This window comes from Protopterus annectens, chromosome 10.part0 (genome assembly GCF_019279795.1).
Source record: "Protopterus annectens isolate FY-2018-M chromosome 10.part0, PAN1.0, whole genome shotgun sequence".
Taxonomy (NCBI): domain Eukaryota; kingdom Metazoa; phylum Chordata; order Ceratodontiformes; family Protopteridae; genus Protopterus; species Protopterus annectens.
Window position 1 is genome coordinate 402317121 of NC_056744.1, and position 17649 is coordinate 402334769.

The 17649-nt window shown below is 39.7% G+C and overlaps 1 protein-coding gene across 1 annotated transcript in view; it reads left to right on the forward strand.

Annotated features, from left to right (window-relative positions):
- HMCN1 (hemicentin 1) overlaps window positions 1-17649 on the forward strand; it is a 5606893-nt gene that overhangs the window by 3887345 nt on the left and 1701899 nt on the right. Inside the window, exons 51-52 of the mRNA XM_044085314.1 lie at window positions 3045-3158; window positions 8767-8912. Of these exons, the coding sequence (XP_043941249.1) occupies window positions 3045-3158; window positions 8767-8912 (260 nt within the window). The remainder of the gene's footprint in view (window positions 1-3044; window positions 3159-8766; window positions 8913-17649) is intronic.

Consider the following 17649-nt stretch of genomic DNA (forward strand, 5'->3'; position numbering starts at 1 on the left):
TTATTAGGAATATATTTAATTGATTTTGTTGAGAGACCACATTGGATTGGATGGTTTCTAATTTGTTTGAGTATAAAAAGGAGGAATTCTCTGTAGATGCATTTTAATGATATGATGAAGCTTATTGCGAAAGTGCTTACTGATTTCTACTGCAATAAATAATTTATGGCTTATATATTACGGACTGTCCATGGCTGTTTCAGTATCATAGTGCTCGCTTATATCTGTTTTTGGATCGTTTTTGGTAGTGAAACCTTTACTTCACGGATTTTCCACCTTTTTATATTTCCATGTGTATCTTTTCTTGATTTCCATATTTCCCTGCTTTATACAGAGTTTCATAGAATTTCTGAAATATTTCTAATACCTCTACAAGATCTCTTGTTACTTACCTTGTTATAGGCTCCCTAAGCTCGGCGACAGCCCTTTCTATTTTCTCTTGTCTGAGTCGTTGTACTACAAGTTTTTGTGCTGTACTGCTTTTATCAAAAAACAATTAAGTGCATGTTTCAACTGAGAATTGATCGTAGATCCTCTAGATCACTCCTCTGGCTGCTTGTCTTTATGGTGTCAAAGTAACTGAGGAGTGGGAAATATTCTGAAGTATCATCTGTCCCTCATCAATTTATGAGTCTCACCAGTGAAAACAGAGGAATTGCAGCTGCGCTGTTATTATTTATTTTTATAAATGTGTGCCACCCCCTCCCTATAGCTGACCATCTGCTGCTTTTGGTGCACCTCCTCATTATCCAGGTTCCTAACACCAGCTATTTCCCAGACCTAATCCAATATTTAGTGCCAAAGAGAGATCAAGACACATCAGTGCAGAATTATGTCCTACCCATTAATCCATACCCATGTACAGTCACAGAATGCCCTGATACCAGTTGGCATGCATTTATACTTGTTTGTATTTTTTAAATATATTTATTTTTAACTTTTTTTTTACTAGGTAGTGTGCTAGATTCCTTAATCTTTTTTTTATTTCTTGAACATTAAGAAGTATTGGTAACAGATACAATTATAGTTTTTCATTTAATCCAGATGTGAATCAAATAACTCCTTAACAAGTAGTTGTTTTGATGGGGGAGCAATTATTATCAAAAAGATGTTCCAGAATCACAACCCTGTGACATAGCAAGATAAAAACCATACGGTATCCTCAGATAACCTATGCTTGGCAAGCTGCATGAGTTTTGCATGCATCAAGCACAGAAGGTGGAAGTCAAAGGCTGATTCCTGATTGGCTATTGTCTGTCCTGGGAAGTGGTTAATGGCTTGCTGACTGCATTGGTGACACCTGCAAGAATGTAAGTTAATCACTTGCATCATGAAACCTAGCATGCATACACTGCAAGCAATGTAACACTCAGCCAAAAGGCTTTGGTATGTCTCCAGGTAACAGCCCACAGTGTAGCATGCAAGCCACTTGGGAAGGAGGCTAGGACAGTAGACCTGAGGACTAGCTCACTTCAGAATGCTGTCACTTAGACTGGAAATTCCTGGCTGTTGCACTGATGAAGGAATAAATGTGCTAGTGGGGTACAAGAAGGGAGAGCCACTGGGATGATCCTGTGGACCTGCAAGTAAAAAAACAAAAAGAAAATGGTATTCCAAAGGAGAATGTGTTCTTTAAGTGCTTTTTCTCCCTCACTGTGATGATCTTCCAGCCTCTCTTTGTTGGTCTCAAGCCTATTCATTCCTTAGCACTGGGGAATTCCCATATCTCCTGGGATGAGAGCTGTCCAGAGGGGGTGCCATTCAGGAAGACATTAGAAGTTTGTGGTCTCTCTGGCATCTTGGCAGTAGAAGCATTTTTGTGCAAGTTTCTACCCCCAATCCTGGGCAGGGGGATGAGCTTCGTGAATCACCATATGAATTAATTATGCTGCCCCTCTGCAAGAGCACAGTCCTTTGCACTTATTAATGAAGGTTACCACAAGGTGGACCCCAGCCTGTACACTCACTGCAATTTTACCCTTACTCTAAGGGATTGTGGCTGTACATATCCTGCCTCACCACCTTCTCTCATATCTACATGTAATCATAGGCATCTCACTCAGTTGTTGACAGTTCTTGTGTCACACTCAGAGTCAGTCATAACTGGATAAGCTTGATTAATTACCTCTGTTTTAGCAACTTGCTGTGGAGGTGACAGAAGGCCTGTGTTTATTTATGACAAATGGACCACAAGCATTATTTTCTGTTTGGTCTAAGGATGGTGCTGAGGTGGGTGACATAATGAAAGTCTGTTTGGATACTTTCTTATTGAAGATGTGTGTATAGATATGGATGTGAGGGATGGGCCTACTTTTGCTAAGAATATAGAGTTGCTTCTGTGCTATAAGGGAACTCCTAAGGATGCAGCCATGTACAATTTCCAGCACACATGACATTTGATATGATTTCTGCTGTTGTTTTATTTTTGACATTAAGTATTATTTTTATCAGTAGTTTGTAGTTCAGCATTTTCCTTGTAGAAAGTCTTACATATTTGTTCACTGCATTATCAATAAATGTGCATTAATATGAATATTTGTCTTCATCATTTAGTGTCTGTCAGGGAGTCATTACTAGTTAATTCCACTTTTGCAGTATATTAACACATTTTCAATTCTGATGCAACCAGCAAACAGAAAATACAATGTCAGTTTGAGTTACGAGTTTTACACGCTGATAATACAATGTCAGTTTCATGGCTTGAATGGTAAAGTTTTGTCTTGTCCCATGGTGAGCTGGCTGGGGAGTGTGGGAGTGAGTGGCCACTGCCAGCTTACCCATCCTAGGGAAAAATGAGGCAACTCTGCCTGTTGCAATACTGACAGTCTGTGTCATCTGGGTGTTACAATAAGGCTTTGTGCTTTTTTTTTTTTTTTTTTTTTTGGTCTGGCACCACCATTTTTAAGTTATTCTCCATTGTGAAAGTTTTAGAAAGGGGAAATGTTTTCATAGACAGCTACAAGCTTATGCAGTGTCATTGTTCATTATTAGCTTTTTAATTATTTTTTCAACATTTTTTATAATTTTTCCACCTAACCTTGTAGGAGGGAGAACTCTACAGATTCTAAATGCCCAAGAAGACGCTGCTGGCAGATATACGTGTGTAGCCACAAATGAAGCTGGAGAAACACTCAAGAATTATGAAGTGAAAGTTTTTAGTAAGTACTACAAGAAGATACCAGTGGAATTTCATTTCTAGTCTCGTTCTCTTATTTTTACATTGTGCTTCTTGAGAAGGTTGATTGAATGCGTTTATGTAAGTCGTTTATGTAAATTGTTAACTCTGTTGCTTAGGGGGCTACTAAGCATATGTGAAAATGATATTGGTTGAGCAACAGTGAAGACCAGCTTTGTAGTGGCTCCAGCTTGCTCTTCCAGACATTATATTAATAATATACATTCAGAACAAGCTTTTCTCAGAATGGATACTGAACAATCTTTTCTTAGACCTTTCTTAGGCATTGTCCTTCCTGTACCACTATTTAAATATTCTTATTTAAAAGCTATCTAGTTTTAACTTACCTTGTTTCATGCAGCATGTTGGAATCCTTTATATTTATCAAATGTTTAAAACAGGCACCTGTATTGTACCTAGTTGTAATCTCCAAATAGCATGTTGAGGTGTATTAGAAAGACAAGCAAAACCCTCCAGAATGACTTTGTAATTCCAAAAGAATGATTACTTAAATTGTGAAGCATGGCAGGATGCACGTTGTTTTAAGAGCAGAGCATGAGAAGGTGAGGTTGATAGAACTATTTCCTATGTCTTTTATGAAATTACGTACTGCATTCATGTGAAATATGGATAAATCCCCCGTAACCCATAACTTACATTACAGCAACCATCGGGTTTGAAGTATGCTTCCAGCTGTTTAGTATCACTCTCACTCTTGGATGAAAGTATTGTGCAAAGCAAACTGTAGTTAATTGCATGGGTACAACAGCAGTTTACTGAATGCTGGAACCTTAGCAATAGGAATATTTTGCAGAGCATATGAAGGAACTATTTTGAGATTGAGACATACTTGGGATCTCACCAACCTCTTCCTATTTGGTACTAGTAAACTGAATTATATATGCTACTGTGTGATCCAATAACACATCATTCTGCAAGATATAAGTTGCAAGTTCCTCTCCCTCTTCCTTTCTTGGATTTCTTGAGACCCCCCATCCTCTGCTGCATGTTGCTTATACTGTCCAAAATATTGCCTTACTTCCCCCTTTATGCAGCAGGATACCAAACAACTAATCGTTGACATAATCCCCCTGAGCTCACCTTCATGGAAAGCCATTCTTAATCTAGCCAGTTTGGGTTCTCCCATTGCCACCTAAGTTTGTTGCTTCACTCTTTCTTGCACAATCTGTCTGTTAAGCTTACAATGTAACAAGGAACCTATCAGCCTCCACATTAAATCTTTATCAAGATCTTGCATACCTGAACTCATAATATTACAGAGTGGTCTGAAAAACACTGGTAAAATGTCAGCTGGTACATCATGCTGGAAAATGGAGAAGGAAATAAAGAAAATTTAGTTTGGGCTGTGAATCACAGAATCAGAGATGTTGATATACTGTCTGTAAATTGATTATACCGCTACCTAGTTCCTTCCCTCACCTACATTTCTATGAATTTCTAAGCACTAATAACATTATCTGTTATCTAGCTGACAAACCCATTCCTCTTCAAATGATCAATTTTCAACATCTACTAATGGATAAGTATAACTTATACTGTAATAATTGCCTGTATTTCATACAAATATAATCTGATAAGCAAATGTATGTGAAATTGTTAATGTATATTATCTAACAATTTAATATCTGTTCATGTATATTGCTGAATATCTGTTTAAAAATGTTTGTATTATCTCAGAGCATTTCTTCTCAGGCCATCACTGAGAAGGGTTTTTTGATTAAATCCAGTCTGACAAGCTTGGTAAACAAAAGCAAAATAAAATAAATAAATAAAATTATATTTCTTGTTTAATACAGCAACGTTTGTGAGTATGTATGAAGTTTAAATTTTTTTCTAGAAAGTATTGGGACATAGTGTATGAACCAGTAATGAAAACATTACCCATTTCAGAACATTTCAACCATAAAAGTCTACTCAAACTAGTATTATTATAATCCACCAATATCTGTACTTATGACCACTTTATTAACTGTGTACCCATCACATCATATATCTGATTGTGATAAAAAGGCCACAGTAAAGTATTCCAATTTACGTTACACAAATGCACACTAGCCCTACAAAGCAAGACTAATAACTTTTTAATATTATCATCTCAGCAGGGTCAGTCATTTTTTATCTGCAGACTTCTTCCAAACATGGCCGTTATATCTGCATTGTTGACTGCATCCTTCTTAGATGTCCGTTTCAAAAAAATTAACAATTATAATGACCAAAGTCACATATTTCAAATTTGTTTCACATAGACTCACAGTAGCCAAAGTATTCCAACTTAATTCATACACACATACACGCACACATACAAAACACACACACACACACACACACACACAAAACACCTACACTAGTCCTGCAAAGCGAGATTAAAGACAGTTTAAAATAACCGTATGATAAGAGCATATGTAACTTTCATCCACTGAGAGCTCCCCTTATTGGTATGATGAAATACATTGCATGTACTTTAGTGGTAGCTTTGGATGAACTATATGAAACTGTATAAAGATCAGTAACATCAGAACATAAGATCTAGCCATGTGTACCACAGTTTAAAAAGAAAAGTATTTAAAACAGCACAAGAAATATTAACCACCTGATAACATATGCTAAGTCCATATGCACAGTCCCTCCAGAAGTAAAAGATATCTGAATAAATCTATAATAAAAGAGAACTATTACATATGCAGAGGTTAGTGCTGGAAAACAACCTAGCATTTCAAGCTTCATATACAAATGCAATGCTTGCTGTCCTAGAAAAATAAATTGTCTAGTTTACATTAAAAAACTGGTGTGCTGGTGATATTACCATAACATTTCCTTAACTAGATCAGTTGTGCAATAGGGAATGGCAAGCAACGAACAACTAAGGGTTCATAATTACTAGGCATGTGGTCCTGGAGACCATTAAGGAGCCTAGACCAAATTCCTAATTGCTTCAGAGCACTGTCTAATTAAGTGGTTTGCTCAGTGTCACACAGAAGATAAATTAAGGTGGAAAGATTCAAATCCTGTCCCCTGACCACAGGATGCAGCTTATTAACAAGGTGGTAATTTAGTCCTCTGCACTAACTGCCAGAGTAAGAGTTTTTTTAACTAAATGCTGAACTCCTTTACATTCTGATCTTGAGAAGAGAACTGTATCACAGTAATATGCAACAGTGAGTACATAATGGATGCTGAATATCAGTGTTCTGATAGACACTCCAAATAAAGCAGACTATGTCCTGACAAATGTCAACCCCTTTGCAGTTGCTAGAGGTTGTAAAGAAGGTATTGCAAAAATATATTACTAAAATGCTACATGTTTAGACAACTACTGCAAAAATGCAATACATTTAGACTATCATCTAGGCTTATTAATGAGTTAATTCATTCCTTAGTGCAATGAAAAAAGCAAAAACAATTAAAGACAATATAAATACAACACCAGCAGCTTTTGTTGAATAACCCACAAGTCATATAAAAATCACAAATGTTACTGCATACAGCATACTATTTGAAGGGGCTGGCTTACATGCTTGCAGGATATCTACATGTCATTTTGACCTCCCTATCTTTTCTCTGTCGTCAACAGTAGCTGTCCAATTTGACATCACTCAGCAGAGGTCTGACCTGCTTGAATGGCTAATAATGCTGTATTATTGTAACATACACCTGTAGGGTTAACAGAGCCAGATCATGGACAAATTGGGCCCTATAAAAGATAATAAATCAGGCCCTCACTAGCCATACTAATACCTGAATCAGGCCCCCATCCAGCCATACTGATACCTTATTACTTGGCTGTCTCTCTCCAGTTACCAGCAATACTCTTAAAACCTCAGTGTAAATACAATTTCTTGTCTTTACTTTTACAATTATCACAGAGATTTGGATTTTATTTAAAACTTTGATTTCAAATTTTGCAGAAAAACACTGACAGCTGTTTTCAAAAGAAAACATAACACTCGCATTAAAACAGACTTAGCATGAGAAAAAGTACAGTTCTCTTCCCTTGAAACTCACATTTAATAAAAATGCAGCTGTCAGTCCATTAAACTACAAGTGTCTATGTGAAGTGTGCAGGAATAAAAAACAGAAATGTGTAATACATTTGCTAATAGCCTGGGACAGCCCACTGGATACAAGTGTCCCTTTCAGGAGCGGCCCAAGAGTACTGTCTGGTGAAGTAACTCAAGAGCATCACATAGAAAACAAATGAAGGCTAAGGGAATCAAACCATGTACTACAGGAAACAGCTCTTTAACAGCTCATAGCCTTACTGATTTGAACTAAGTATTAGACAAACGGTTGCAGCCTAAACTGCAAAGGTATGTAGCTCTAAGACTGACATTAACAGACTGTAATCCTCAATGAAAAGGAGGCCTGGCAGTTGTTGTTTAGGATTAAGGCTCTTGCCTGCCATAGTCAAGGTTCATGGTTTGAATCTGATCAAGTCATTTAACTAGACAATGCCTCCTAACTGGGGCATTTTACTGCACACACACACACACACACACACACACACACACACACACACACACACACATGACCATTTAAATCTGCCACAAAGAACAAAAGTCCTGGAAATCTGCCAAGTACACTGACATCTTCCTCCTCCTGTAGAAAATCTTGGTGTGAGTGCTTTTGGAGCATTTCTGGACTGAGGCAATGTTGAAATCTCATCGCTGGTACATGCTTGCTTAATAAGCATTTCTGGGTTGACCCGAGACACTGTTTTTAAAGCAATAGAACATTTTTTTTTTTTTTTTTAAGTCAGCTCAGACCCCCCCCCCCAGGCAGTACTAGACCCTAGTTCTGGATCAGGCTTTGATGTTTGCAGTCTTATCAAGGAATGTTAATGGCTTATTGAATCATGAAAAAGATCTAAGGTATTTGTGTTGACTAGGGGAATTTAGGCCTTAGTTTGTATTTCACAAGAAACACATTTGAATTAGATTGAGCATTTCCAAATTATATAACATTGTTTATAAGTTATTGGGGGAGTTTCATTGTATCATTCTGTTCATTAACCAACTTCTTTATCAATATTTTCATGTCTTATTTTTATTGTTTTTAAATGTTGTCCAGTTTATCATTTCTCTTTCCTCACCTATTTCTTCCTGCACTGGTAATTGACCCATGGACTAACAGGTATGTCCCCTTACAGTCCATTGTCTGCTTCTTTTTATAGTCAGGTTTGTCCATACATTTTTTGTTATGCCTTCCAGAGTACACATTCACCATTCTTTCACTTATCACTAATGGTTATACTGTGACCATGTGCTAGATTTCCTAACATATGTAGGTATACTTCTGCTGTGCATTACATACACTGTTTTGATGAGAGAAGTAGACTTCTGTGTTTAAGGGATACTGTAAGTTAGTAGTTAAATAGTTCACATAAATTAGCTTTCATAAAAAGAAGGGCACAATATGACCATAGCAGGAAGTGATTCAGCATCAGACTGTATTGAGAACTGTTATTCTACACCATTGTCATGTGTGCTGCTTTGCCTTTGAGTATATTCAGCGCTTTGTCTCATTATTAGTTTTTTCTTAGCCATTTTCCCTATTTTTGTTTCCCTGTGCAGTTCCACCCACAATCATCAGAGATGATGTCTTAGGTGGAGGCATGTTTCCCAAGGAGGTGAAGATCAAAGTGAACAACAGCATAACTCTGGAGTGTGAGACTCATTCTATTCCAGCTGCCACACTCCGATGGTACAAAGATGGCCAAGTAAGTCAGGGTCATATATATATGCATAACTGAATGACTGAGCCTGATAGCAGTTGAGCATTATGACATCTTGTGGGAAGCAGAATGATCTTTGTTATTGGTAGCTTGATAGTCCTACAAAGGGCTTTCTAAACTTGATTTCCAACTCAAAGCATGCATTTGTTTTCCCTTGACCAAAGATTAGACTTGTAGCTTATATTGTAAGTTCATTAACAAATATATATTGTGTGGTCTGACTTGAGTAAGAGATCTTGAGAGATGATAGGCTAAAATTTGATAATCAGTGCAGAATACAATGGGGTAAGGACTTCTTTTGATATCTTCAAGATCAAAGGAAGTCCTTAACTCCCTTGTATTCCACAGTGTTTAAGCATATCATGGAACATGCCACCTTTGGTGTGTATCTCACTAGACACACCAAGCAACTAGAAGGAAGAGATTCCTAACTAAAAAAAAAATCAGGGGATAAAAAACTGAACTTATAGGTGACACTGGTAGCTCTCTCCCTGAATTTACATTCTGTATATTCCTTATCCCCTTATGCTTGTTGGGCTATAAGGGATCTAGTACTACAAGAGCTTTTATGCCTTCATAAATCAAACAGTCCTACAAATAATAGGACCAGAGACCTAAAACGAGTAAACAAAACAAGTTGGACACAATGCTTACCCCTTCTCTGGAACAAACTTTCTCTCCAAATTAAGCAGTGTGATTCACTGCCTTCCTTCAGAAGGGAGCTACATAACTGGATGGTCATTCATAAATTCACCATCAGTCCAACTGGCCTGTCCGTCATTGTAAATGGTGGTAAGGTCTAGGTTGACCACTGGCAAGGTGTTGATAGCCTCCTGGCACAGTTGCAATTTCTGTGAGTCTGTGATATTAACTCAGTGTCAGTGCAATAGTCTGAGAAAATAAGACTGGGAACCTGCAACCAGGTCAATGTTCAGTAAAACCAGTCATTGTGTTGTATTGGGAAGACACTGCATAGGTAATATGCTCCCTTTCCTGACTATTTTTTTTTTTTTTTTTTTAATATTTATTTGTTAACCAGACACTAGTCACAAGTGTCTGTTTAGGAGTAATCATGTAATAATCAATAAAAGACTGAGACAATCAAATCCAGCACTACAGACAGTTGTGAGCAGCTCATAGTCTTTTTATTTTGTACTAAAGTGCGAGACCTGTGTGCATGATTACAATGGATTTCAAGTGTGTTTGAGGCAAACCTGTTTACTGGAGGTAAGGGTAGGACTAAGTTGGATCGAAACAGTGAAGAGATGATGCCACTCTGTCTTTAAGTATGAGGCTGAATGAAACAGTAGTAAAGCAGTCAGTGACATAGTCGCTAGTACAATATGCATAATCTTCATTGTGCTTTTCCAGAATTACTGTCATTTTCTTTGTTACTACACTCAGGCTTTATAGGTTCATAGGTGTGTACTAGGCTAATGGCCCTGGGGCCTTTATAAGCCCAGCCACAGGATTACTCTGGCATAGTGCCACCCGACCTTAGTTCCCAGTGCCTCTATCGAGTAGAGCCATTGGAGTTATCCCTGGGGTGAATATTCTGTTTCCCATCCACTCATCAAGATTTCTGTTGAAGAGGGTGAGCGAGGTGCTTTGCTTGACATGTATGGGAAGTCTATTCCATAGCATGGGCAATCTCTGGGTTATGAACCTGTCCCTCCAGCATGTTCTGTTGATTGTGGTAATGAGGATGAGGTCTCTGGAGCTGTGTGGAGGTGTGGAGGGATTGGGATTTCTTTAGATGTAGCATTTCTAACACAGCTGGGTCAGACATGGCTTTGTAAGTCAAGCAGAGATCGCCTCTAAGTAGGTGATATGAGAAAGAGAATAGTTGGAGTTTTTTGAGTTTGTCCATATAGGAGAAGTGTTTAAGGCCTAGGATCCTCTTTGTGAGGTACTTTTGCGCCCTCCAGTTGTTGCAGGTGTCTAGTGAGGTACTTGCCAAATGGAACATTGTACTCAATGTTTGGCCTAATGAGGGAAGAGTAGAGGGAGACAATGACCTCTTTCTTCTTGGATGCAAAAGCCCTTAGTAATTAGATGTGCCACGTAGAAGGACTTTCAGACCACAGTGGCAATGTGGTGATCAAAAGAGAGGTTGCTGTCAACCTGTGTTCCCAGATCTCTTATAATGCCTTCTGTGTTCAGTAGACTACCATCAATGTGGTAATTCATGGGAACCAGGTTTTTCCCAAAGGGGATGACGACACATTTTTTGGCATTGAGCTTAAAGCCATGGTTCTGACATCAGTCATAGGTCTCAGTGAGGCCATTCTGTAGGATGTCAGCATCACTTGGGGAGTTAATAATATAGCTCCCAACTTGCAGTCGTCTGCGAACTTTGTCAGCCAGAGTCCTCTCGTGTTGGCCTGGACTTCAGAGAAGTAGATACCAAACAGGAGAGGACCCAGGACCGAACCCTGTGGGACTCCACTCATGACTAGTTGGCAGTCTGACATGGAGTCAGCTACTTTTACACTGTGGGTTCTATCTATGAGCCAGTTTGCAACCCACCTAGTGATATAGGGGTTGATGCCTAACTTAATGAGTTTTTCTATGATTCCTGAGTGGGGAATAGTATCAAAAGCCTTGGCCAGATCAAGGTAGACTGTATGAACCACCTCGCCTTCATCCACAGCTCTGGTGACTGACTCAAAGAAGCCGACCAAGTTGAGCAGGCATGATCTACCCTTCACAAAACCAAACTGTGTGGGATCTAGAGTTTGGAGATTCCCTATATCCTTGTTTATTAGGTCCATGATGATGCGTTCCATAGCTTTGCATATCAGACTCATCAGGCTAATGGGGCGATAGTTCCCAGGGTCTGTAGTTGCTCCTCCTTTGTGGAGAGGGATGACTGTAGCAGTGTGCCATTCGGTAGGGACAAAGCCTGAGGTGAGGCTATGACTGAACAGGGCACACAGGTTAGTTGCCAGTTCACTCTGTAGTTCATGTAGAACACAGCCAGGGATGTTGTCAGGTCCCATAGAAGCTGTATTCTTGGCCTTGGACAGTGCTGTTTTAACCTGTGCAGCAGTAATACTGGGTGCCTGGCAATCTACTGGTATTGTGATTGGTCCTTTGGGGGAGAGAGTGGGGTAAAGTTGGCACTGAATCTGTTGGCCAGTATACTGGCAATATCTTTTAGCTCGGTATAGGAGGTACCATTGTCCAGTAGCTCATAGCAAATCTGGATATTGCCGTGGAGATTCTTTACATAACTATAGAAGACCTTGTGGTTGTCTTTACTATCTGCTGCAATTCTAACTTTAGAGGATTTGATGTGGGATCTCAACTTTTTGTTGAGGCTGATAAGGGAGTTTTCCAGTCTTGGAACTTCACCTTATTCTGCATCAGTTTCCTCCTTCTGTTGTAGAGTTTGTTTATGGCAGTGGACCACCAGATTGGCTTCCTTTATTTGGAGGAGAAAGTCTTGGTTCTATTGGGTATGGCGAGATCCATGCATTTGTGTACGTGTTCGTACAGTGCATTGGTGTATGATTCAGTGGTCATGCAACTATTCTCCATTTGCATTGGTGTTGTGAAGTTAGCCACCTCTGTTTTTAGGAGCCCAAAGTTAGCTCTGGAGAAGTTTTTCATGGTGGTTACCTTTGCGAGGTGGGGTGGGGTGGGAGGGATGTGGATTTCCAAGGTGATTAGTTTGTGGTCGGATCTAACCAGGGAGAAGCTGATTGTTGGTGTAGAGCAATGGTCGCCCATGTTAGTAATGACCAAGTCAAGGATGTTGCTACCTCTAGTGGGGGTAAGAACAAGCTGGTCCAGGGCACTGGAATTAATGAACTCCATGAAACGTTGGGCAAGTGGATTGGTACATGAGTAATTTTCCCAGTTAATGGAGGGGTAGTTGAAGTCGCCTAGTAAGAGAGTGTTAGATTGGACCCTAATATTCTCCAGGGTGCTTAGGAACATGGACTGTGAGTCTTGGGATATGGTTGGGGACCTATAGCAGGCTACGACCTGAATCGCTGTCTTACCCAATGTTAGCTGCACCTGAAGTATCTCTGATGCTTTATGTTGGGCCACCAGTCTGGAAGTGTGCGTATCCTTTATGAATATGGAAACATGATCACCTTTGGAGCTTCGGTCCAAGTTCTGGGGCCGAAAGGTGTGGAATGAGTTATAACCTGGTAGTACAGAGGTGCTTTCTGCTACCTTGAACCAGGTCTCTGTTACAGCACAAATGTCGATGTTCTCCATTTTAAGGAGTGCTTCGAACGAGTGCATTTTGAGATTTAGACTTCTAGCATTGAGCAGCATGACCCTCAGATTGCATTTGTTTGTAGCTGTTACGGTGGTAATTTGGTCTTTGGAACACCACCTACAAAAGGCACTATGGCAAGAGCCTTGGCCAGTATCCGGAAGCACAGGGGTGACAGATGCAGACCATCTCTGATAAAGCATCGTGGTTTGTCAGTCATGTCTTCCCAGGCAGACAGATACTGAATCCCCTTAGAATGACACCAGAAACTTAGCCAATTTTTGAAATCAATCATTTTCTGCTTGTACTGTGGTATCATTCTGGGTGATGGTAGTCTGCTGCTCAGGGCTATGGTCATACCCGCCTGGGCTACATAATCCGAGACCTCCTCCATGTCTCTTTTCATGTAGTCCAGGGAGGTAAGTCTCAGGTCATTCACACCCACATGTACAATGACAGAGTCATATTTGTACCTGTTGTTGAGGGACCTAAGTGCATGAGTTATGTGGCAGATCCTGGCACCTGACAGGCAGCTGACTGTTAGTTTCTCATTATTCAACCTAGTGAGTGGGACTTCGGTGTGCCTCACTATTGAGTCACCTTTGACTAGTGTGTTGGGCATGCTGTTTTGCCTCAGGGGCTTTGGTTGAGTGGCACACTGTTTAGGAGAGTTATGTGTCTTGTGATTAGTGTTGTGTTGTGTTGTGGTGGTCGAGTGCGTTTCTGCCTTGGAGGTCTCTGCTGCTTGGGTAGATTTTTATTGAGAACCTCCACAAAGGTGGCTTTGTGGTTTCTGTTTTTATGTGAAGGCAGTGCTGATGTGTGTTCTGGAGGGCTATATGTTCCATGTTGTGTGGTGCAAGTTTTGACCTTCTCCTCTTGACCAGCCATTCCAGTCTTGGCTGGAGAGTGCGTAGCTTCCAATTTGGAGATATAAGTGCATGTTGGGAGGTAAGAGGAGAGGGTTGTCAGTGTACATGAGGCAGTTGCTACATTGCCTCAGGCTATTTATTTTTTATCTTCATAGAAGGCATGTAGATGCACATTATTGAGAAACAATCCATGATATTGCAAAATAACAAAATAAGTAAATAAATAAGCAAAGCATATTGCAAGTGATGACATTAGTAGTCAAAGGCACTTATGGTGAGAAAATGAACAAACACTTAAATGTTTATCTAAAGTGCTGGAATTATACATATTTAAAGAGTTTACTTAAAGAGTAACAGGGCTAAGTTAAGATCAAGCATTAAAAGCACAGAAATTTTAAAGAGAGTTATATATATCTGATAACAAGTGAAGGCAGAAAATACAGTCGGCAGCAGAAAGCATATAAAGGTGGTATTACTGCTGTGTGAATTCTTATATCTCAAAGCTCATAACTTTCCATACTATAAACTGAATTTAAAGTCACAAATTACACATTTCCACCCACCCAGTAGTGAAATTATCAGCTGCTGCAAGATATGGTGACCTTGGAAATAATATTTAGTTGAGGGATGTATGTATTTGTGCGTGTGTGTGTGTGGGGGGGGGGGGTTACAAGTTCCCTACAGTGCTTGATGGTAGATTTATATTTCATTTAGTTAAGACTGGCCTTAGGGGGTGCATTATTTTGAACTACATATCAAGAGTAACACCAGAGTCTTCTTAAGTAAACTGAAACATCACTTTCAATCTAAGTGACAGTGCCAATGTTCTCCACATACAAATAATCTAGTCTAAATATTAGCAGTTTGTTCCATATCAAAAGCCCACAAGCAATACCCATGTAACTACATTACATAGGACCTGTACTATATCAGTCTAATATTCTTTGACATTCTTACACTTAACGGACTGCATAGAGCACCATGATTATGTTCCAAAGTCAGGAAAAGGATAAAATTGTTAGACGTCCCTAGCACAAGACACAATCTTAAGAGTTCTTAGGGGGTGATTAACAACAGCTTGCTAAGCACCCCTAAGTATTTTTAAGATCAGTTCTCAGACTAGGGACTGACAGCAGAAACAAGCAACCTTTAAACAGCAGCAACAGAAGGTAAAATAGTTTTTAAAAGCTGTTAGAACTTCACTGTGCTGCACGTCTAACCAGAAAGCATGGCAGAACAAAGTGTCTAAGAGCTTATAAGCCTTTACTTCCACAAAGGGGCACTTAGTTCTGGCTGGTACCAGTCTGGCAGCACTAAATTGCTTGACTGGCTTTGAAAGCCAGTAAAACTCTCTACACCCCTATACTTTTTTGTTTTTTATTCTGTAACTAGAAGTACTTGGAGCAGATAAAACTCCATGCACTACAAAGAATTATGACTGTCTCACCCATCATAACAAGTTATTATGTGTACTCAACATAGAGGCCAAGATTCACATTTCGAGCTTTGCTCTCCAGGTGAATTTCTTGGCATCCATATCTTGAACACATCTTAATCTGGTTATGATCATAGACCTGATCATGATCTTTTTCTCACACTTCTTAACCTACCTTCTAATTACTTTTCTTATTGCCATCCTTATTTCTCACCATCTATCTGTCCTTATCTACAACTTTCCTCCGCCATTCCCTGTTGTACTAAATCATTCTGTTTTAATGTTCAACCTTCACCCATCTCTTTCTTACTTACCATCACAGTTCAACCTAGACCCATCTCTTTCTTACTTACGTCACAGTTTTTACCATCTGATGTGAAGTTATCCTATCTCGCATTCATTCTTACTGAAGGGTTCGGAGCCGATCCTCGGCTCCAACTCTGCCATTTTCACAAGCTTGAGGTCTCCAGCTAGCTCGAGGCTAATTTCCTATCTCATGATGCACTAGTGTTCCAACTAAGATCTTGTTTACCGCAGAAACAGATTGAGAGTTTTCTATGCTAGCTCAGGCTAAGTATAGACTTTTCTAAATATTTTAGTTAAAATTTCATAGTTTTCCTTAAAAAAAAACAGTTTGGAGGTCTTTATCCTCATTATAGTGTGCTATTTGTTGTTCGTTTTGTAAAAATGTAATCTTTTAGTCATAACTTAGGTCTTCGGTTGTTGGGCCTGTTCTTACCCTATCTCCCTTCTTCAGAGTTAATATTTCTAATAGTAGTTCTTTGCTAGAGTTTGTGTGTTTTTTTGCCTGTAAAGAGTATCTTTGATAGTTTGATTATTGTAGTGTGCAGTGCTTGACTTTGCAGTAGAGTTTATATAGATAGTTAGTGTTTCTGTTTATCAGTTAGATATTAGCAGTTAACCTTATTATACTTGCAGTAGTCCATTAAATTAGAAATATGCCTTTCTCCTTGCATTCAAAGGGATTGTTTTTTGTGTGTGTGTGTGTGTGTGTGTGTGTGTGTGTGTGTGTGTGTGTGTGTGTGTGTGTGTGTGTGTGTTTTCCCCTTCGATTCTAGTGATTACATTTATAGATATTTGTTGTACTATAACCTCATTTAAATTAGAGAGGTTCAAGCCAATTCTTTCTTTGCTAAATTGAGACAAAGTTCCTTAAAAATGTCTAAACAGTCGAAAGACTCAAAACCTTCTGGATTTAAGAAGTGTCCTAAGTGCGGGCAAAAAATGTCACTAACTGATGGTCACATGGAATATGTATATTGCTAGGAAGCAATTAATTTGCAGGACTGTTGTGCTATATGTCATTCTTTTAGCTCAAGAGTCCTGCAGGAGAGAAAAAGCAAACTGATTTTAAGAGGGCTCCTAAAGTCCTCATTCACTGAAGCCTTTGAGCAAGGTCAAGAAGTACAAAAAAGTAAGTCACCTACTTCTAAAAAATCTTCAAAAAGATCTTCTACTTCATCTGAGTCGGAGCCATCTAAAAAGGCACAGAGATTGTCTCTGATTCTTTCTAAAGAAGTTCACTCTGCAAAAATTTCAACCTCAGCTCCACTCCCTTCGGAACCAATGATTTCACAAGTAAGGAGCTGGTCCCCTGCACGGAGCTGGTACCTCCAACCTTGAGATCACCTGTACTTCTGGTATCAGCATCTCCAGCCCCCTCAACAAGTCCTCAAGAAGTCTTTCTGATTTAGATGTGGATCATGTTGTGTAGAGACTGCTAAAGACACTGATGCTAGCAAAATTGTTATTGGAACCGACCCTTAGAGCTTCGGAACCGACTGGACCTTTCCCGTCTTCTTCGATTCATCTCCGACCTGACCAGTGGTTTCGGAGGCGAAATGTGTGGAGCCAAAGGTGACAGGTTTGTTGGAGCCAAGACCTACCCCAGGTTCTTCGGCTCCAACTGCTCTGGTACCGTCCGTGGAGTCTAGGGGCTGACATTTGCCGGTCGGGTCCGGGGAGTTGAGTGGAGCTGATATTTTGTCAGATCCGACTCTTCCTCTTGGAGTCTCAGCTCGTGTGAGCTTGGTTCCTACCTTAACTTTGGAGCCTGCTCCTCTGGCACCAGGGTTGTCCATTGGTTCTTCGGCCCAGGGGAGTGGAGCCTTCAAGGCTATGAGGAGAGCTTTGTCCTCAGAGACAGCCTCACCATCTACT